This window comes from Quercus suber, unplaced genomic scaffold (genome assembly GCF_002906115.3).
Source record: "Quercus suber isolate HL8 unplaced genomic scaffold, Cork oak 2.0 scaffold_582, whole genome shotgun sequence".
Taxonomy (NCBI): Eukaryota; Viridiplantae; Streptophyta; class Magnoliopsida; order Fagales; family Fagaceae; genus Quercus; species Quercus suber.
Window position 1 is genome coordinate 443862 of NW_027070027.1, and position 21994 is coordinate 465855.

General features: G+C 37.6%; 2 protein-coding genes across 2 annotated transcripts; both read left to right on the forward strand.

Moving 5' to 3' along the window:
- Positions 1–18744: 18744 nt before the first annotated feature.
- Positions 18745–19833, forward strand: LOC111997232 (uncharacterized). The gene has a single exon (XM_024031203.2). The coding sequence runs from the start codon at positions 18745–18747 to the stop codon at positions 19831–19833; it is 1089 nt and encodes a 362-aa protein (XP_023886971.2).
- Positions 19834–19945: 112 nt separating this feature from the next.
- LOC111997238 (uncharacterized) lies at positions 19946–20794 on the forward strand. The gene has a single exon (XM_024029302.2). It carries the CDS (start codon positions 19946–19948, stop codon positions 20792–20794), a length of 849 nt encoding a protein of 282 aa, XP_023885070.1.
- Positions 20795–21994: the final 1200 nt, after the last annotated feature.

Here is a 21994-nt window from a genome sequence, read left to right on the forward strand (position 1 = left end):
TCTTGTAGTTATAGAGATTTNTTTTTTTTTTTTTTTCAACATGAAAAATGATAAAACCTATCCATATAACTAAATTAAAGTTACTTTATGATGTTGAGTTAACAAAAAACGAATTGGTGGTTACCAAAAAGCTAAGCATTTTTTTTAAAGAATAAACCTAAAAGTTGAACATGAATTGTCTTGTTTTATTACTTTTCATTTGGGTGAAATTGAAGCCTCGCATAAATTAATGAAGCCTTTTAGACCTATCAACCATTATAGCTCTAGGGAATACCAATAACAAAAACGTAGCATAAATCAGTACTTACCCTTTGCAAGTCAAAAGGCTACACATACAATTTAACATACATCATTACCCAACAATGTTTCAACTCACCACACAGCAAAGTAATCGTGCAAATGAACTTTGAAAATTTGGTGTTACGATCAATGGTATGTAGCTTTCAGGAAAAAATATGTAGTAGTGGTAAATTAAACAATAATACTATTTAACTACTCATATTTATCACGATATGAGGAGAATATAATGCATTATGACCCCTTTGTTCCTTATGTTACAGTTGAATTTTAATTCAAATTATTTAGATGGCCTAAGTAGTAGAGTATATGCTCCACAGACTTTCAAAAGATTAGAAACATTAGTTACATAGACAGACCAAATATTAGTTTCTCTCACACTACTTTTAAGGAACAATGTATAACTTAGAGGAGTCGATCCCTATAAAGCAAATTGTAGTAGAATTTATTTTACTTTTATTTTATTTTTCATATTTATGCGTACTCAAAATATGGCTATTGGGCTCAACCTTTAATTGGGCTCTGTACATACCCAAAATATAGTTGTTGGGCTCAATCACTACTTGGGCTCACAATCTATTTATATTGTGGGCTTTGGGTTTCCTACTATGGGTGATCCTTTGCTCGACAACCTAAGTACACTCCTATTTCCTCAAGTTTTTCTCCTCACAGAGTCACTCCCTTACTATCTTTGTGTGCTTGTTCTTTCTCTCAATGTTCTCCTCAGAATTGCCAACCCTTAATTCCTCATTCTCTTCCCCTATTTATAGGCTTGGATAAGTGGAGGTGCCATGATTACTTCCCCTCACTAGTGCGAATGGAGGTCCGATTCCATCAATTCAAAGTGGATGCTCCGTTGGGAAAGGTGGGAGTGGCATTGGAACTGATTCCCACCTTCAAAAGCTTACTCGGTGACGATGTTCTCAAAGGCACTATCTAGCAACCGAGGGCAAGGCATCCTCGGGCAATAACGCTCTCAACCAGGCTAGAAGTGATGAAGGGAGTTTGCTTGAGGTATTCAGGCAAGCGCAGTTCCATTCCAGCTCTTGGGCTCAAATTAGGCCCTGAGATGCCGAGGTCGAGACTAAAAGTCCAAAAATGGGGACAAGGTCACATAACATGTGGTGAGGCTTGGGCCCGAGGCCTGTGGGGCCTGAGGCCATCCCCGTACAATAGCCCCCCTTGATTAGTACCTGGCTACCGAGAACGAATCAAGGATAATCAAGCAATGGTAATGATCCCCTGAGAATCTTAATCGTCAGTTGTCAAGTGAACCGAATGTCCATCAATACCATCTTAAAAGGAATGCTGCGCTAGGCTGTCACGCTCAGCAATAATTATGACCTGCCAGTTTGCAAACCGTCTGACGGTTCATGAACCGAGCCCAACTCCCTTAGATTCTATGGCTTGTGTCCCGACCAACTCCCCCCTAATTTTATCGAGTGGTGAGTTGTGTCAATCTGACGGTTCATGAACCGAGCCCAACTCCCTTAGATTCTATGGCTTATGTCCCGACCAACTCCCCTCTAATTTTTATGGAGTGGTGGGTATATCAATAGGTTAAACCAAATATTTGGCCTGTAATTAAACCACCATGATATTAACTTCATGTATAGTCTGTGCGACAACATCAAGTCCGATTACTATTTAAAAACTAGGGATATGCAGGTACGGCTTATATCATGCCTACCCGATTCCAACAGAAACTAGGAGGGAGAATTCATCCAGTTGAGTGGCAACTGGTTTGCCGATGAACTCCCCTACCCCCTTTCGCCTCGTGATGTTGGTCAGTACCGAGCAATTTTACTTGTTTTATGTTTAACACTTTTTTCCGATCAGCTTGCATATATACTAACCAGTCTTTTCATTGATTTTTTGCAGAGGGAAAAAGATTCAAACCAGACCTGAGAGTCGCACACGTGAAGGATATAAATTTTGTACTTAGATCAGAAATTTTTGTGCACATGGACAAACAGCTCCAAACATCCCATTTGATACTCGGTGTGGACCCCGTGTATTCTACCTAGCAGTCATTCAGCCAGGCCTTGCTGGTAGATAGCCCACTTCTTTCTTACATTGACGTTCAACACACCAACTTCCTCCCGCCTTCTTTGATTGTTGGGGAAGCTCGGGATCTTGGTCCCAGGTACACTTCTGTGGAAGACCGTGCCCCCTTAAGAGACGAGTCGGCTGGGCACGTGTCTCAAAGCCGCAAGTTTCACAAACCCATTGAAAAGCAGGAAGCTCCAACCCAACCAACCGAGCCAAATGCAGTCGAGGCCCATCCAGATGACAATATGGTAACAAGGCGAAAAATGATGGCTAATCGATTCCTACCCAGCACCCGTCCTACAGCCTAGCCTCAACAGCCTCAAGGCAAGGACCGTACTCCTCCTCCCCACTCTGCTAGCCGCACTAAAAAGAAGCAGCGTGTTGATGATCAGCCGCCTAGGCTCACAGGTGATGCCCCTTCTAAGACCCCACCCCGGGCATCGAGCAAGATCGTGATTTAAGAGCTGGCAAGTGATTCCCGACCAGCTACCCAAGTTGGTACTGGTGGGGCGCCTTCCTCACAGTCCAAGGCCAATTGGCAGCCAAACTTTAAGTTTGGAGACAGGCCTCTGCTAGTGTCTGCCAGTATAAAGGCCTAGGCCCAGGGCCAAAAGGGGCGGGGACGCCTAGTTTGGTACACGACCTCCTGCTACCCGAGGACGCCTAGTTTTTCTTGGACGGGACCGAGGAGTTGATGGCTAGGCAACTTCAGTGGCACACTATAGCGGTAATTCTCTATTTATTCACTTTCACATTTATTTTTATGTGTGCATGTTCCATTCTCCCTTATACTAACCATTACTGCAACTTCAGGCTGCGCAACTGACGCACATCCACGACGAGAGGCTGAAGGAGCTCGCAGAGGATGCTAAGTGGGAAAAGGCGCTAAAGGGCGTTGCTGCTGCCACTGCTAAAGAGAAGGGCAAAGCTGCTAAGGCTGCCGAGAAGAAAGCTCAATCCTTGGAGAAAGCCCGATTGGTGGCAGAGAGGAAATTGGCCGAGGCGGAAGACAAGCTGGGGGGTGTAGAGCTCAAATTGGCGGAGGCAACCAGCCTAAACTTGGCCCAGGTTGATGAAATTGTTAACCTAAAGGCAGCTCTTGAAGCTTGTGAGACTAAGTGGTACATGAGGACTTCGCGGATACTAAGAACTCTACGGAGCCTATTGTCCACCAAGCCAGGTTTCATGGGTTCGAAAGGATGGCTAGCAGCCCTTCAAGTGATGGGAGTGCCTGAAGATTCCCCATTGAGGAATCCAGAGCAAATCCCATACCCGGCTCCCCCTCCCCTTGTTCAGAGTCAGGCTAATGCTGCCAACGAGGAAGATACCCCTAGTATAAGGGAACTGGTGCAAGCAATTGATGCTCATGCAGAGACTGTTGATCTTAAGGTCACTAGCAACCTCAACGCTGTCGAAGATGCATAAATCCATCAACTGCCAACCGAGGACATCCCTGGCCAGCAAGCCGATGAAGCAACCCAACTCCTGCCCACCGATCCTGCTGTTTGATACCCATGTTTTAACTAGTTTTTTTTTTTTTTTTTTTTTTTTTTTTTTTTTTTTTTTTTTTTTTTTTTTTTTTTATCCGTGTTTACTTTTCTTTTATTTGTTCGGTTTTGCCTAAAGTCACTAGGTTGTGGTGACGAAACAATGATTTAACTCTTATTTTCCTTAGTTTTATTTTCCTATAGTCACCTGGTTATGGTGACAAAACATTGGCTTAATCTTTATTTGCTTGTTTTAATCATGTTTATGAATGTTTGCTACTAAGTTATTCTTTCCAACATGTCCTTTGATTGTCTTTCTCTTATGCATATATATATATATATATATATATTCCAAATGAACGAGTAGTTTAATCCCAATTTGCCTCTGAACGGTGATTGAAATTGCTTTCTTATTTATCTTCAAAAGACCAGGTAATTTCTGGGCATGTATGGTGGCCAGAACTGACCAGGAAGAGATCACTTCCCCGTGATTTGTGTTGTATCCGAGAAATTGGTTTCATGCCCCTGAATAATTTGACATAATCTTTGTGTGTTCAATGACTAGAATAGAGTTGGGAAGCTTGTTTCTACTCTTGGAATAACCCAATGCAAGGTTTCCTCCTGTCCGATGGTGAAAAGCTAACCGAGAAGCAAGTTTCTATCAGATAAAATTGGAAATTAAGTTTCCACCTGCCCGATGATCGAGATCAAACCAAGAAGCAAGTTTCTATCCTTGGATAAAATGTGAAATTAGGTTTCCACCTGCCCAGTGATTGAGATCGAACCGAGAAGCAGGTTTCTGTCCTTAGAATAGTTTGCCTTAGTACTCTTCGTGTACGTTGACCAAGGCTAATGAGTTAACGGCAATGGAATTATAAATACAAATACACCTGCATGGATAAACATCACTATTGTATTAATTGATAATATGCACATATCGCATTACATTCAATCTGTACCCCTGTGTATTGATAGTCAGTGGTAAATTTCTTCAGATTGTGGGCATTCCATGGCCGGGGAGTGGTCTCTCGTCTAAGTAATCCAAATAGTATGCCCTCGGCCCACAATGGCGGTAACTCTATAGGGCACTTCCTAGGTTGAGGCTAATTTCCCCGCATTAGTGTCTCGCATATGTCCTACCCTAGCGCCGAATCCTCGTGTCTTCACATCCCAGTTATACCGCCAGGCGAGCTTCTGTTGATACTCGGCTAGCCGTATAGTTGCTGACTCTTGGCACTCTTCTAGTAAATCCAAATGCTTCACCATCAATTCATCATTTTGGGCAGGGCAAACCCTGTAACTCATGCGCTACACAGTTTACCTCGGTTGGTATGACGGCCTCCACCCTATATTTTAGGGAGAATGGAGGTTATCCCGTGGACATTCTAGGGGTTGTTCGGTATGCTCGTAGGACATTTGGCAACTCCTCAGCCCACTTGCCCTTCGTTCCTTCCAATCTTTTCTTTAATCCGTTCATAATCATTTTGTTAACGGCTTCAGCCTAGCCGTTGCTCTGGGGTAGGCCGGGGTAGAATATTTGTTCTTAATGCCAAGATCACTGCAAAACTCATGGAAGGCTTTACTATTAAACTGCAACCCATTATCAAATACAAGGGAGTCCGACACACCAAATCTTGTAACTATATTTCTCCACACAAACTTTTTGACATCCACATCCCAAATATTAGCCAATGCATCAGCCTCCACCCATTTGGTGAAGTAGTTTACAGCTACCAAAACAAACCTTCGATTACCCGTGGCCCAAGGAAACGGGTCGAGAATATCCAGCCCCCACTATGCGAAAGGCCAAGGGCTGCTGACTGGGTTTAGACATCCTGCTAGTTAGTGGATCAATGGGGTGTACTTTTGGCACTGTTCACACTTCCGCACATATTCAGCAACATCCTTCTGCATCTGTGGCCACCAGAATCCCTGGTCATTACTCGGTATGCTAGTGAACGTCCCCTACATGACCACCGCACACTTTTCATGTTGAAAAAAAAAAAAAAAAATTCAAGTTAACATCAATAGCACTTCTACAATTGACCATTTAAATTCAGCCATATCCTCCATATCATTAAATTATTAATATTTTCTCATCTTTATAATTCTTAAAAAATTAAACATATAATGTTTTAATTAAATACAAATAAATAAAAATTTCCTTATAAAATCGTACTCATTTTGTTTTTAACATTTACACTTTCTTCAAGGCCAAAATTGGGAATTAACCCTGTTGGCCAAACAATATAATTAGTAGGCACTATTTTGAAAGTATATTTCATACTAACATCTCGAGTCTAAAAAACTCGATTTAGGGCCTATAAATCGAGTCTCAAAGACTCAATTTTCATGTTCTGATCAGATCTGAGCTAGCACTTTTCCACGTGGCGTCCACCTGAAAATTGAGTTTTAGAGACTCGATTTACATCTGTAAAACATTTACAGTGCAAATATTTTCAAGTGTTTGGAGTACAAAACGCAGATCTCAGCCACCAACCACCACCAAATACAAGCACAGACTAGCCTCGATCAACCCACAAATCTGAGCATTAATCCAACAATTCAGCACAAATCCAACCAAATCCACCCCCAACAACCACCTATAATCCAAATTAAAAAATAAAAACCCCAAAACCCACGGATTGGTTGACCGGATTGGTTGTTTGGAGTTTGGGTGGTTGTGGGTTGGCTGGATCGAGTGGCTATAGGTTGATGCCTGGGTCGCGCGGCGTGGGTCTGGGGCGGTGGTGGCATGGTCTGGCTGGATCGGGCGGCTTGGAGTTTGGGTGGCTGTGGGTTGGCTGGATTGGGTGGCTGTGGTCTGATGAGAAGGTGGGGTGGGGTGAGGTGAGGGGAATGGTTTGTACATGAGAGAGATGTAAGGAGGTTGAATATGCAGGGTTAAAGGGTGGGCTTATAAATCAAGTCTTTGAGACTCAATTTCCAAGTGGAGCCACGTGGAAAAAATGCCAAATCCGACATGATGAGAACAATGAAACCGAGTTTTTGAAGCTCGATTTATAAGCCCTAAATTGAGTCTTTTAAACTCGAGATGTTAGTAAAAAATATAGTTTTGTAACAGTGCCTACTAATTATATTGTTTGGCAAACAAGGTTAATACCCAATTTTGGCCAAACATTTCTCATTCCTTTCAAATTTTCATCTCCCCACTACCGTCTACCTTAATATCACTCTTCATCTTTCCCTTTATCTTCATATATGTTGTTTCTTCTTATTCTTATCCTCTTATTATAAATTTTTCATTATCCTTTCTATTCTATATTTCTACGCATAATTTTCCCTCAAGAAAAAAAGGTTATTTCTCTCTCTTAATTTTTTGGTGGATTTTTTATTTTTCTTGCATCTTTGCCTTAGGTTATTAATTTTTTGTAAATTTAAGAACTCTACTTTGATATGATGCAATTTAGTTTTGTGTTTTAGGTTTTTTTTTTTTTTTTTTTTGGGCCAAATGGATTGGTACTTGATTGTAACTCTATGTGAGAAAGTGTAGAGAAATTTGATTTGAAATTTTTAGAGACTGTTGTAGAACTAGAGCTAGGAAAGGTAAAAATAATTGAGGTATAGATTTTTGGAGACTTGATTGCTTGCATCATGGTTTGGTTATTGGCTATCAAACAAGCCTGGGTCAATTTTCTTGATGTTTGGACTCCATTTGTGGTCCTTTGTAAAATTTACCAAATAACACGTTTTTAGGAAAATATTAAATGCTACACTTCGACTTTTAGATATTTATAGATTTTTGTGAGTTAGAGAATCTGAACTTTTCTTTGGCAGTATTTTTTTTTTCTTCCCGAAGAAGAAAACAAGTCTATAGGCTCAGCACACTCCCTTTTTATCTTTTTGTTGTGGGCCAAATGTGTTGGTACTTGATAGTAACTCTATGTGAGAAGGTGTAGTGAAATTTGGTTTGAAGTTTTCAGAGAGTGTAGCAAAACTAGGGCAATGAAAGACAAAAATAATTGAGGTATAGATTTTTGGAGGTCTGATTGTGTGTATCATGGTTTGGTTTTTGGCTATCAAACAAGCCTGGGTCAATTTTCTTGAACTTTGGACTTCGTCTTTGGCCCTTGGTAAAATTTACCAAATGACACGTTTTTAGAAAAACAATAAATGCTACACTTCAACTTTTAGATATATATAAATTTTTGTGAGTTAGAGAATCTGAACTTTTTTTGGCAGTGTTTTTTTGGTTTTTCTTTTCAAAGAAGAAAACAATTCTATAGGCACTGCACACTCCCTTTTTATGTTTTTGTTGTGGGCCAAATGGGTTGGTACTTGATAGTAACTCTATGTGAGAAAGTGCAGCGAAATTTGATTTGAAATTTTCAAAGACTATAGCAGAATTGGAGCTAGGAAAGACAAAAATAATTGAGGTATAGATTTTTGAAAATCTGATTGCATGTATCATGGTTTGGTTTTTTGCTATCAAACAAGCTTGTGTCAATTTTCTTGAAGTTTGGACTCCACCATTGGTCCTTGGTCAAATTTACCAAACAACACGTTTTTAGAAAAAGGTTAAATGGTACACTTCGAGTTTTAGGTATATATAAATTTTTGTGAGTTAGAGAATTTGAACTTTTTTTGGCAGTGTTTTTTTTGTTTTTTCTTTTCAAAGAAGAAAACAAGTCTATAGGCACCGCACGCTCCCATTTTATTTGTTTTGTTTTGGGCCAAATGGGTTGGTACTTGATTGTAATTCTATGTGAGAAAGTGTAGCGAAATTTGATTTGAATTTTTCAGAGACTATAACAGAACTGGAGGTAGGAATGACAAAAATAATTGAGGTATATATTTTTGGAAATTGGATTGCGTCTATCATGGTTTGGTTTTTGGCTGTGAAACAAGCCTGGCTCAATTTTCTTGAAGTTTGGACTCCATCTTTGGTCCTTGGTAAAATTTTCCAAATAACACGTTTTTAGAAAAACATTAAATGCTACACTTCGACTTTTAGATATATATAAATTTTTGTGAGTTAGAGAATTTGAACATTTCTTTGGCAGTGTTTTTTTGTTTTTTCTTTCCAAAGAAGAAAACAAGTCTATAGGCACCGCACACTCCCTTTTTATCTTTTTGTTGTGGGCCAAATGGGTTGGTACTTGATAGTAACTCTATGTGAGAAAGTGTAGCGAAATTTGATTTGAAATTTTCGGAGACTGTAGTAGAACTGGAGCTAGGAAAGACAAAAAGAATTGAGGTATAGATTTTTGAAATTCTGATTGCGTGTATCATGGTTGGTTATTGGCTATCAAACATGCCTGGATCAATTTTCTTGAAGTTTGGACTCCATCTTTGGTCCTTGGTAAAATTTACCAAATAACACGTTTTTTAAAAAACATCAAATGCTACACTTCTACTTTTAGATATATATAAATTTTTGTGAGTTATAAAATCTGAACATTTCTTTGGCAGTGTTTTTTTGTTTTTTCCTTTCAAAGGGGAAAACAAGTGTATAGGCACTGCACGCTACCATTTTTTTTTTCTTGTGGGCCAAATGTGTTGGTACTTGATTGTAACTCTATGTGAGAAAGTGTAGCGAAATTTGATTTGAAATTTTCAGAGACTGTTGCAGAAATAGAGCTAGGAAAGGTAAAAATAATTGAGGTATAGATTTTTGGAGACTTGATTGCATGCATCATGGATTGGTTATTGACTATGAAACAAGCCTGGGTCAATTTTCTTGATGTTTGGACTCCATTTGTGGTCCTTTGTAAAATTTACCAAATAACATGTTTTTAGGAAAATATTAAATGCTACACTTTGACTTTTAGATATTTATAAGTTTTTGTGAGTTAGAGAATCTGAACTTTTCTTCGGCAGTGTTTTTTTTTGTTTTTTCTTCCCGAAGAAGAAAACAGGTCTATAGGCACCGCACACTCCCTTTTTATCTTTTTGTTGTGGGCCAAATGGGTTGGTACTTGATAGTAACTCTATTTGAGAAAGTGTAGCGAAATTTGATTTGAAATTTTCAAAGACTGTAGCAGAATCGGAGCTAGGAAAGACAAAAATAATTGAGGTATAGATTTTTGAAAATCTAATTGCGTGTATCATGTTTTGGTTTTTGGCTATCAAACAAGCTTGCATCAATTTCCTTGAAGTTTGGACTCCATCATTGGTCCTTGGTCAAATTTACCAAACAACATGTTTTTAGAAAAACATTAAATGCTACACTTCGACTTTTAGATATATATAAATTTTTGCGAGTTGGAGAATTTGAACTTTTTTTGGCAGTGTTTTTTTTGTTTTTTCTTTTCAAAGAAGAAAACAAGTCTATAGGCACTGCACGCTCCCATTTTATTATTATTTTTTTTTGTTTTGGGCCAAATGGGTTGGTACTTAATTGTAACTCTATGTGAGAAAGACTTGCAAAATTTGATTTGCAATTTTCATAGACTGTAACAGAACTGGAGGTAGGAAAGACAAAAATAATTGAGGTATAGATTTTTGGAGATCGGATTGCGTGTATCATGGTTTGGTTTTTGGCTATCAAACAAGTCTGGGTCAATTTTCTTGAAGTTTGGACTCCATCTTTGGTCCTTGGTAAAATTTACCGAATAACACGTTTTTAGAAAAACATTAAATGCTACACTTCAACTTTTAGATATATATATATATATTTTTTGTTTTGAGTTAGAGAATCTGAACTTTTCTTTAGCAGTGTTTTTTTGTTTTTTGTTTTCAAAGTAGAATACAATTCTATAGGCACCACACACTCCCATTTTATCTTTTTGTTTTGGGCTAAATGGGTTGGTACTTGATAGTAACTCTATGTGAGAAAGTATGGTGAAGTTTGATTTGAAATTTTCAGAGACTGTAGCAAAATTGGAGCTAGGAAAGACAAAAATAATTGAGGTATAAATTTTTGGAGATCTGATTACATGTATCATGGTTTGGTTTTTGGCTATCAAACAATGCTGGGTCAATTTTCTTGAAGTTTGGACTCCATCTTTGGTTCTTGGTAAAATTTACCAAATAACACGTTTTTAGAAAAATATTAAATGCTACACTTCTACTTTTAGATATATATATATATATATATAAATTTTTGTGAGTTAGAGAATTTGAACTTTTCTTTGGCAGTGTTTTTTTGTTTTTTGTTTTTTCTTTTCAAAGAAGAAAATAAGTCTATAGGCACCACACACTCCCTTTTTATCTTTTTGTTGTGGTCCAAATGGGTTGGTACTTGATCGTAACTCTATGTGAGAAAGTGTAGCAAAATTTTCTTTGAAATTGTCAGAGATTGTAATAGAACTAGAGCTAGGAAAGACAAAAATAATTGAGGTATAGATTTTTGGAGATTTGATTGTGTGCATCATGGTTTGGTTTTTGGCTATCAAAGAAGCTTGGGTCAATTTTCTTGAAGTTTGGACTCCATCTTTGGTTCTTGGTAAAATTTACCCAATAACACGTTTTTGGAAAAAATTTAGGAGAATAATATCCAAATGAAGTTATTTATTATATGTCATATTTTTTAGAACTTAAGTCTGTTAAACTCAAGTTTGGGCTAGATCAAACTTGAGTTCCAATCACTATGGTTGCATACAGCTTGGACCACAGGTTTGTTAAACTCGAGTTTGTGTTAGAACTTGAGTTTGACAAACTCAAGTTCTAAAAAGTAAAAATGTGCTATGTAATTAAATAACTTTGTTTGGTGCTATTCTCCTAAATTTTTTCTAAAATTGTGCTATTGAGCAAATTTTTTCCTTGGTCCTCTATATAATGGTCATGCCTTGTGCTGAGAAGTAGTGGTTTTTGCACCTTTGCGAAAGAGATAGAAACACCATTTGGTAGTGGTTTTCTTTTCCCAGTGCTTCTGCTGATATTTTTGGCCATATAAACACCATTTGTTTTCTAACCTAAAATTTATAGGTAAAAATTTACATGTAAAACATTTTAAGTAAAACATTTTTAGATGTTTGGTATGACAAGTAAAATTTTTCAAGTAAATCATCGAAATTAATGGCTTACCCACTGGAGCCAAAATCGGTAGCTAAAATGGTGGCTGTAGCAACTGGATTGCTGTGAATCGCCACCATAGCGATGTCTCCAGTTACCAGACCGTCAACACTGATGGCTATGTCTCTAGTCACCAAAACAACAATTTTGGTTATCAACCCTCATAAAAAAAATGATATATCCAATGGCTGGACCTTCGACATCGGTCGTTAGAACAACAATTTTGGCCACCAGACCACTGGAACTGGTAGCCAGAGCAGAGACTATGACCATTAGACCCTCACACCAATCATCAAAGTGGTGGCATTGGCCACTAGACCGGTGACCTAGCCACTAGATCGGATGAAGGAAGCCATTGAATGTTTTTGTAAAATATTTTGCCAAATTTTTACAAGTAAAACATTTTACAGCTTTTTATAAATGATTTTTTATGTAGGAAAGAATCTAAAATTTATTATTTGTAATTCATTAATTTTGTTATTTTATGTAATGTATGTAATTTTAGGTTTAGGGTATTTATTTCCTTATTATTATGTACTTTTAATGCTATTTATAGTCAAATTAGAGTTTTGTGTGTTTTCCTAATTGCCCTAGGTTTTCTTTTGTTGAAGTTCACAGGGCACCACACGAATTATTGAATTAGCAGTTTCTTATGTATCTGCACACGGAAAAAGGATTTAATCACTGTCCATACTCCGTACGATTTTCAACAGCTCTTGCACATTGGCCATTGGCAATACTGCTTCATAACATGGCAATTTCAAACAGTTTGACCACACAATCAGATACAAAATGTTAGGGAACCACTTATTAATCACAAGCCATTTGAAGCTACAAATATAAGTGGCCAAGTCATTTAACTACCAATATAGTTACACAATCATAAATCAAGTCACCCATCTAATACACCGCACTTAAACAAATACAAATCCCAATATCTGTTTCAGCAAAATCAAGTTTTAAGGCCTTAACTAGCTAAGGGGTAAGGGAGGGTGGCAATGTGGTTATGAGCCACAGTACCAATCCATAGCTTGCCATTTGCCTCTTTAACTTCACTCACTAGCTTCATCACCACGCCCTTTCGATCCTCAAGAACTTCCAAAATCTCCCCTTTCTCATTGAAAAGTGAGATTACTGTATACATCCTCATCCCCATGACTCGGGCTAATAAACTCATTCGGATTGGTAACCGGAAGTAGAGACTTCGTATCCATGGATTGTTTGTGAGAAACTCTTGTGCAGCTGTCCTGCAACAATCTATTGCTACCCAGAACTGGCCTTTCTCATTTATTCTTACCTAGTGTTAAGACAAGTGGTCTATCTCAATATAGAAATGAACATATATGACCTTCCACAAAGAAAAAGATTACAAATCTTAGAAGCTTTTCATTTGGCTTCTAAATAAATTATAACATTTGATCCATTTTGAATCAATAAATCTCATTTTGAGATCGATGCCTAAATTTTTGATATTTCAATTTGATGAATAAGCCTTTGGTTTTTTGAGCATCATACATTTTATTTTGGTCGCTTTCCCTTTTCTTAGTCAAATACTAGTATGTGCGACAAGCTTTTGCAGCTCACTATCTCTTTTCATTTGGAGATTTACATTTGGCGAGCTCTTTAAGCAAAAACAACAAAATAAAGAGTGGGAAGATATATATGCACAAGTCTATGCATGTCTAAAAACCAATAAGACTATTGACTAATCATTCATGATAAGTTTGAAAATCGATTTACAACAATCACACAAAGATGTCAAGATTTTCCCACAAAGACATAAGTGCATAAAGAAGAAGCTAAGCTCATAAATGCATAAAGCCATTTGTACGAAGGTACAAGGCAAAACTCACATGTGATATGTGCTCAAACATATACGATCAAACTTTTGAATTTTTCACTTTTTATGTGATTTTGGATTTTTCCTCACACAAAACAAAGACATAAAAGTAAGATAAAAAACAAAAACAAACCAATGCAGAAAAAATGCATGATGCACAAATGCATGACAATGAAGCATCTAATGCATGAAGGATCCTACAAAGATCGAAAGAATTAGATCAATGACCAAAAGAGCAAAAGCTCAACCATAGGAACCCTTCCTCATTTTGCTAAATTTCCCTTATGAATTGCCAAAAAATTGGTTAGTATTTGTTTTTGGTTTGAGAAAAATGTTTTTGTCATTGTTCATCAGTTTGGATTCTTAGATAACACTAGTGGACTTAAGCCTTAAATGACTTGAGCTAAGCCAAATATTAAAAGTTCAAGATTTGTTCATTAATTTATTTAAAATACAAACCAAGCCTGGACTTACCAACAAATTAAAATTATATGCTCAAATTTGGTTCTTTCTTGCCAAACAGGCTCAAGTTTGTTGACGAGTAAGAGTGATTTTGATTAACTTCTTTTTTTTTTTTTTTTTTTTTTCCATATTTGATAAACACCGACAGCAATGGGTCTTCCATCTCTTTGGAACAAACCTCCCAATGGAGATTGACAGACAACCTCTTGTCAACATCATCCAACCCTTGTCTTCCCACCCATTGGTCGTTGGACAACCATATAATAATGAAGGCACCACTCATGGAAACTCTAATTCTCCCCCGCAAAATATTAACCCACCAATCATGTTCTCCATTTGCAGGCACAAACTTTGACAATTTCGCTCCCATTAATGTCACATCTTCCATCACACATCAATTATGGAAAGTGAAAAAAATTGTGGAAGACAGTCCACCTATGTTTCTATATAAATCAGAAGACCATTGAAAAGTCTAAATCTTCTATCTTACTTTTTCTGTTCTACAATATACTTAATAAATAAAAACATGCCACATGTTTATTTAATTTATTAAATGCTAAATTTAAGCTTCCTACTCCTCCGTCCCAATTTTTTTATCATGTTTGAAAAGTAAAATTTTTTAAGGGAATATCATTTATTGTCTGGTCTGCCTATAAAAAATGTATAAGTTTACAAAACTACCATTAAATAAATTTATCAGTTTTTAAAAAAGAGTTATTCTTAATGAGGCAACTAAAAATGTGCTCCAATTAAATTGTTTTTTTTTTTTTTTTTAAATATTAGTTAGTTTTCTTTTCAATAGTTTTGAAAATAAAGTAGGGGTATAATAGAAACATTAGTCTTCTTAAAAAAAAAAAAACATTAGTAAACTNATCATTCTAGCTTAATAAAAGCCTCAAAAACTCAAGGAAGTTTAGAATCTACCAAAAAATTGAGTTTTTCTTAGAGAAGTATCTGATTTTAGTACAATGAAACTATAGAATAATACATATTTATTATAGGAACTCCCAGGGTTTTGTGACAATTGTCTTTAAAAATAAATTTACAAAATAACGTCAAATTTCCTATGAATTTGCTATAAGACCAAATAAGATAAACGTATATTAGCCTATTAGGCATGAGAATAAGTATCAACAAACAAAATAATGAATTATTATACGCCATTTTGCCTTGATTTTTGATTATCTTGGTTCTCAAGAAATTCAAAGGACATGACTTGTTCCACATTAGGTATGCACCCCGGGTTAATGTTCATAGCTTGGGGTAAGGATATTGGATCTGCGTTTTGCAAGTAATGATTTTGTACGGTTGAAATTTATCAACCCTCTTGTTAGCTTTATTCTGTATCAATTTGCTTGTAATTTAGCACTTAGTAACCTTGTATTTAGGTGGGATCATTGTACGGGTAGTGTGTGAGAAGATGTGAAGAAAAATTCAAGTATGTGCAAGAAGGCAGAGTTTCGTAGTTAGGACTCGCAGCTGATTCGCTACTGGCAAGCCGCCAAATGCTGACACGTGAGATGCACACAGGCGAGCTGAAGGGTCGCGCTAGCTGTCGCACTATAGGACAAAAGTCTCAGGCTGGCCAGGCCGTTACGCCGCGACTTGAACTCGCGACTTGGACAAGCCACAAAGTCAAGCCGCCAACCAGCCCTGTTTGGCAGAAACTGTCTTTTCGTATTCCAAACACACACCACTATATATAGACTCTTATACCTACTAAATTAATAGAGCTTCCAGAGAGAATTTTGTGAGAGAAACTCTAGAGAAAAACAAGATTGCCTCATCCCCAATCTTTATCTTAGAGACTCTACAAATTCCTCTACTCTCTTCCTCTCCATTGTTACATCCTTGAGAGGTAATTGACCAAATCCTTATCTCACCACATCCACGTTTGTAAGAAGGTTCATTTGGTGGTAAGGGAAGCAGTTTGAAAGGAACCAATATACATTGGTTGATGCTATGGTATAGTAGCGGAATCTAGGAAGTTAAAGAAGAAATAGGTTCGGCATAACCTCGTTGGAGCAAGAAGCTTAGAGAGCTTAGGTACTTGGGTAGATTAGACTTAGAGAGTCTTTTGCTATTCATGTATCCCAACTACATTCTTTAGTAGATTATTTCACCACTTGGAGGGGGGCGGAGAGGTTTTACGCCGAGAATTTCGGTTTCCTCTTCGATAACACATCGTGTGTTGTTCGTGTGTTTGCATCTTCCTTCCCTTTATCTTTGCCTTATATTTACTGCTGTGGACGTGTTTATATTTGGTTTAGATTAGTTTTTAATTCTGTGATTGACTTATGTTCATGTTCCGCACATTAATTGTTTGATTATAAGCTTGAATTGATAATTTATAATTTGGGGTCTAAATGTTTAAGGGTGTTTTATACACATATTGAACTTTTAGATTTCTTTAGAGGCTCCGTGCTCCCTTGATTTGACCCAACACCTAACTATGACAAACTCATGGATTGTTAAAGTTCCAAGAAAGAACTGAAGGATTCAATATATATATATATATATATATATTTCAGCAAGAACAATAATTGAAGCTCCCACTGTTGTGACTTGCGAGTAACAACATTTTTTCAGAAGCATTGCATGAGGCTTTATCTCATTTAATCCTAAGCTTCCAGGATCACGAACATTAGAAGATTTTTGTTCCAACAAGCAGAAATGACTTGTGAATAAGCTTTTGAAGTGATAGATATTAATAATAGTGCTTAATTGCTTATAAACTTTTGACACTGTTTGGAGCTATTGTTTTAGAAATTTAGGGTAATATGCTACTTTGTCAACAAGAAGTACACATTTGTTGCATATATACGTGTGAATAAAATCTCATGTTAAATAATAATAAGAAAGATGAATGGTTAATATAATATAGCTGAGTCCAAGCTCCTAATTAAGTTTAAACTAAATTTGAATTAAGTGATGTCTTTATCTATTATATTAACTTCTTAGTTTGAGTCTCCCCAACTCCAAGATGAGCTCTCCATATGACTTAGAAAATATTTAAATCTCAAGATGACACCTCTTATGGCCAGAGCCTCTATGTGGGCTTGGCTCCCCCTTGCCTATGAGCTTTTTCCTTAATCACCTCCTTTCTATGGAAAACCCACGCCTCACCATGATCTAGCATCATAAGCAATATTCATTTGGGTTTCTTTCCAAAATCATTTATGTGTGGGTTTGTGTGCTTGCCTTTTTTTTGTTGTTGCTAAATTTGTGTGCTTGCCTAGTGACGTAAATACTTGTGGGCTCTAAATACATGCACCCTGTCCAACTCACTCCTCAAGCCCAGATAAGTACCTCGAGACTCATCTCCTACTCTTGTCAATAAAAATCCCTTAAGGCACTAGCTTAAGCAAAAATTTTCAAATTTTCCACTTTCGTTCCTTTTTTCTATTTCATTTTTGGGGTGCAAATTAAATTCAATATGCGAGAGACTTGGATGGTGGTCTTTGTTATGGCCATCTCTATTTTCCTCCATATTGCAGGCGTTGATAAAGTTGAAGTCAATGAAGCCAAGGAAACTTCACACTATCCGGTAGTATGCCTATAGTGAGTGTGTAATAAAGAGTATGTGAATATAATTAGTCATGAAATTATGGCAGGGAAAACAGGCAAATTTGCTGAAGTGGTGAGTATTGGGCTCCTCCTGCTCCCCAATGCAAGATTTGGCAGAAAAAGCCCGACCAGAAGAAGGCCGGTGAAAAGAAACCCGACTAAAAGGCCGAAGTTCTCATATCCATATGCCTCACAACTGCCATGTATGTGAAGTAAATGGTTGTCGTCCTTGTGGGCCGGTGGGAGGAGCCCAATCATAATTATGACTATCCTATGCCAAAGGTTTGAAATTTCTCTCTCCTTTTTTTTTTCGCCTTCTCTTTACCTAAGCAATTTCATTCCCAAAGAGCACACACACTTTAGGACCAAATGGATTAAAAATATTGTAACAAAAAGTAGGGTGAAACCCATAATAAGCAAAAAAGAATTAACATTTTAAGCAAAAATTATATAATGAGACTTGCAAACAGTTTTTGTTAAATAAAAAGAAGGTCTTCGGTGTGGACTCATCAATCGCATGCTACGTAATGGATAATATCAAGTGTACCATTGAAACTACTATCATGATATAACATATTTGTTGAAACGCCACTATGCAAATCACTCAATTCCTGCTAAACATCATGCCATTATCCAAATCGCTCAATTTCTACTAAATATGGTGTAAAGTGATAGGAGAACCTAATTGGTCCTCACCTTTTGAACAAAAAACATAAGAATGAGAGAATGAGAACCGCATGCATGAGTGGTTGGCCGGTTTACCAATAAGCAGATATAGCTTCAAAGAAGCAAGCTTTTATTCCAAACACGCGTGCTGATTATTTTTTGTTGGTTGGTAGTTTTTTCTGGGATTTATAATCTTTGAACGAATCCATGTGCCGGGTCCATATGTTGACTTTGTGATTTTTCTTGAAAACATGCTAATGATCGCTGGTAAACTCACACTACAAATTCTACCTTCTTCAATCATTTACATAGCTTGCAATTTTTTATTTATTTAAAATTATACATCCCAAACAACTATTTTTTTCAGTTCTTAGCACTTTGATCTTCAAGAAGAAGATGTCGACTAAAACCTTCTCTGAAAAAGCTATCGCAATTTGGAACGGATGGGAGGTCCGTGTATTGGTTTTGTTCAGTCTCTTCTTACAAATTGTTCTCATCATTTTGGGCAATCGGAGGAAGTACAAAGCCAAAAATTGGTTAAGAATATGCCTTTGGGTTGCATATTTGTCTGCAGACTGGATTGCAACTGTTGCACTTGGTGTCCTCTCCTATAGAGAAGCTGCTAAGAAAAATCAATCATATGAAGCCAACCCCGTCATAATGGCTTTTTGGGCACCTTTTCTTCTCGTGCATCTTGGTGGTCCAGACACCATTACTGCCTATGCATTGGAAGACAATGAATTGTGGCCAAGGCGCTTGCTTGAGCTAGTAGTCCAGTTTTCTGTGGCACTGTATGTGTTGATAAGGTCCTGGTCAAGTGCCCCAGTTAATTTTCTAGCAATTCCAATGTTGATAGCTGGAATAATTAAGTTTGGGGAGAGGATATGGGTTCTGCGTTCTGCAAGCAATGATGAATTTAGAGACTCCATGCTCCCTCGACCCGACCCAGGACCTAACTATGCTAAATTCATGGATGGCTACAGTGCCAAGAAAGCTGAGGGATTCAAAATCTCAGTAGGGACAATAACTGATACTTCCACGGTTGTGAGAAGGAACAATTTTCCAGATGCATTGCATGAGGCCTCTTACTTCTTCAGAATTTTCAAGCGTTTATTTGCAGATCTCATCCTAAGCTTCCAGGATAGCGAGAATAGCAGATCTTTCTTCCTACACACAGAAATGAGTTACAAAAAAGCTTTTGAGGTGATAGAGATTGAGCTCGGGTTCATGTACGATTTACCTCATACAAAGGCTAGTTTGATCCATTCTCGCCTTGGCAGCATTTGTCGTATTGTCAGTTTATCATGCACTATTTCTACATTTATAGCCTTCTTGATCGTCGATAAGACTGATTACACAAAGACTGATAAGATTATCACTCTTTTGTTGCTGGTTGGAGCTATTGTTCTAGAAATTTATGCCGTAATTATACTACTTTCTTCAGATTGGACAATGCTTTGGCTGAGTAAGCAGAAGAAACCATAGGGGATCTCATCTCTAAAGCCAATTCGTTTTTTCAATCATGTTTTGGATTATGTTTTCTATTACCTCGGAACAAGATCGTCGAATTCTATGGCGCAATACAACCTAATGAGTAATGAGTCACTGCATCAAACTTAAGTCGATTAAAGGGAGTCAAACCAAGAAGTACATTAATAAAATGTTGGAGAAATATTGGTACAAGAATTTGGAACCTGCCCCTGAGGGTTTGAAAAAAAGGATCTTTGAACAGCTTAAGAATGCAAGCAGCATATCAGATATCAGGGTTTCTAAGCAATTATTTGCTTATACTGGAGATGATGAGGCAAAGAAATGTATCCTTAATCTTGCTCAGAGCATGGAGGTAGACTTTGATGAAACCATTCTTCGTTGGCACATTGCAACAGATCTCTGCCATTTTAATGATCTGGACAATGACTCCGAAACTGTAAAAAATCTAATATGTAAGAGCAAATTGTTGTCGAATTATTTAGTGTACCTTCTAGTCATGTGCCCTTACATGCTGCCTAGTGGGATCGGGCAAATCAGATTTCAGGACACTTGTGCTGAGGCTATCGAGTTTATAGAAGAAAGGGAATATATATCAGACGAAAACAAAGCTTGTGAAGTGCTATTTAAAGTGAACATGGAAATTCCGCCATCTCAAATCAAAGGTGATAGAAGCAAGTCAGTGCTATTTGATGCATGCATACTTGCACAATCTCTGCAATTCCTAGGGACACAGAATAATCAATCGACTGAACAGAAGTGGGAGAGAATAGGCCAAGTGTGGGTGGAGATGCTATCTTATGCTGCAAGTCAGTGTAGATGGAATTATCATGCCAGGCAGCTTAGACAAGGTGGGGAGCTACTCACTCATGTCTGGCTTCTGATGGCCCATCTAGGTATAATCGAACATTTCCAGATTTCACAAGGCCATTTAAGGGCTAAGTTGCTTCTGACTTAGAAGGATACTCCAAAGCTAGTTGACGCTATGCAATTCGAACCCATATTCTGACTTGTCACTAGAGAGAAAAGGTTACATGGTCTCTATAGATGATGTTTCTAATATTGTTCTTGTAGTTGCTTTTGTTGATGTTCTTGTTAAAGTCTGAAAGACTGTATGTTAAGTTGAATAATAAATGTACTGTTTGTTTGTATAGATATGAGATGTGTGATGTAGAAGAAACTCTGGTACTAATTACATTGGGTCTAAAATTGCTTCCAATAAGTGATAGAATGATCAGGTTTTAGGTAGAGGTACTAGTAGACCTATCTAAAGAGAAACAGAGTTGATAGAAAAATTGAGTTGATGATAGAATCTTCTCTCACACCTTAGGAGAGAGCTAAAACTCTGTATAGATAATCTTTTTTGTATGTAAGGTTGAAATTTATCAATTATCTTGTTGGCTTTATTCCGTGCCAATTTGCTTGTAATTTAAGCACTTAGTAACCCTGTATTTAAGTGGGATTATTGTAAGGGTAGTGTGTGAGAAGATGTGAAGAAAGTATGTGCAAGAAGACAGAGTTTTGCGGCTAGGACTCGCGGCTTACTCGTGATTGGCAAGCCACCAAATGTTGGCACGTGAGATGCACACAGGGGAGTTGAAGGGTCGCGCCAGCTGTCACACTACAGGACAAAAGTCCCAGGCTGGCCAGGCCGTTACGTCCGACTTGAACTCGCGACTTGGACAAGCCGCGAGGCCAAGCAGCCAAGCAGCCCTTTTTGGCAAAAACTGTCTCTTCGTATTCCAAACATACACCACTATATATAGAGCCTTATACCCACTAAATTGAGTGAGTTTCCAGAGAGAATTTTGTGAGAGAAACCCTAAAGAAAAATAAGATTGCCCCATCCCCAATCTTTACCTTAGAGACTCTACAAATTCCTCTACTCTCTTCCTCTCCATCGTTACATTCTTGAGAGGCCTTTAGCCAAATCCTTATCTCACCACACCCACGTCTGTGAGAAGGTTTATTTGGTGCTGTTGGGAAGCAGTTTGGAAGGAACCAATATACATTGGTTGATGCTATGATCTAGTAGCGGAATCTGGTAAGCTAGAAAAGAAAAATGTTCGGCGTAATCTTGTTGGAGCAGGAAGCTTAGAGGGCTTAGGTACCTGGGTAGATTAGGCTTGGAGGGTCTATTGCTATTCATGTATCCCAA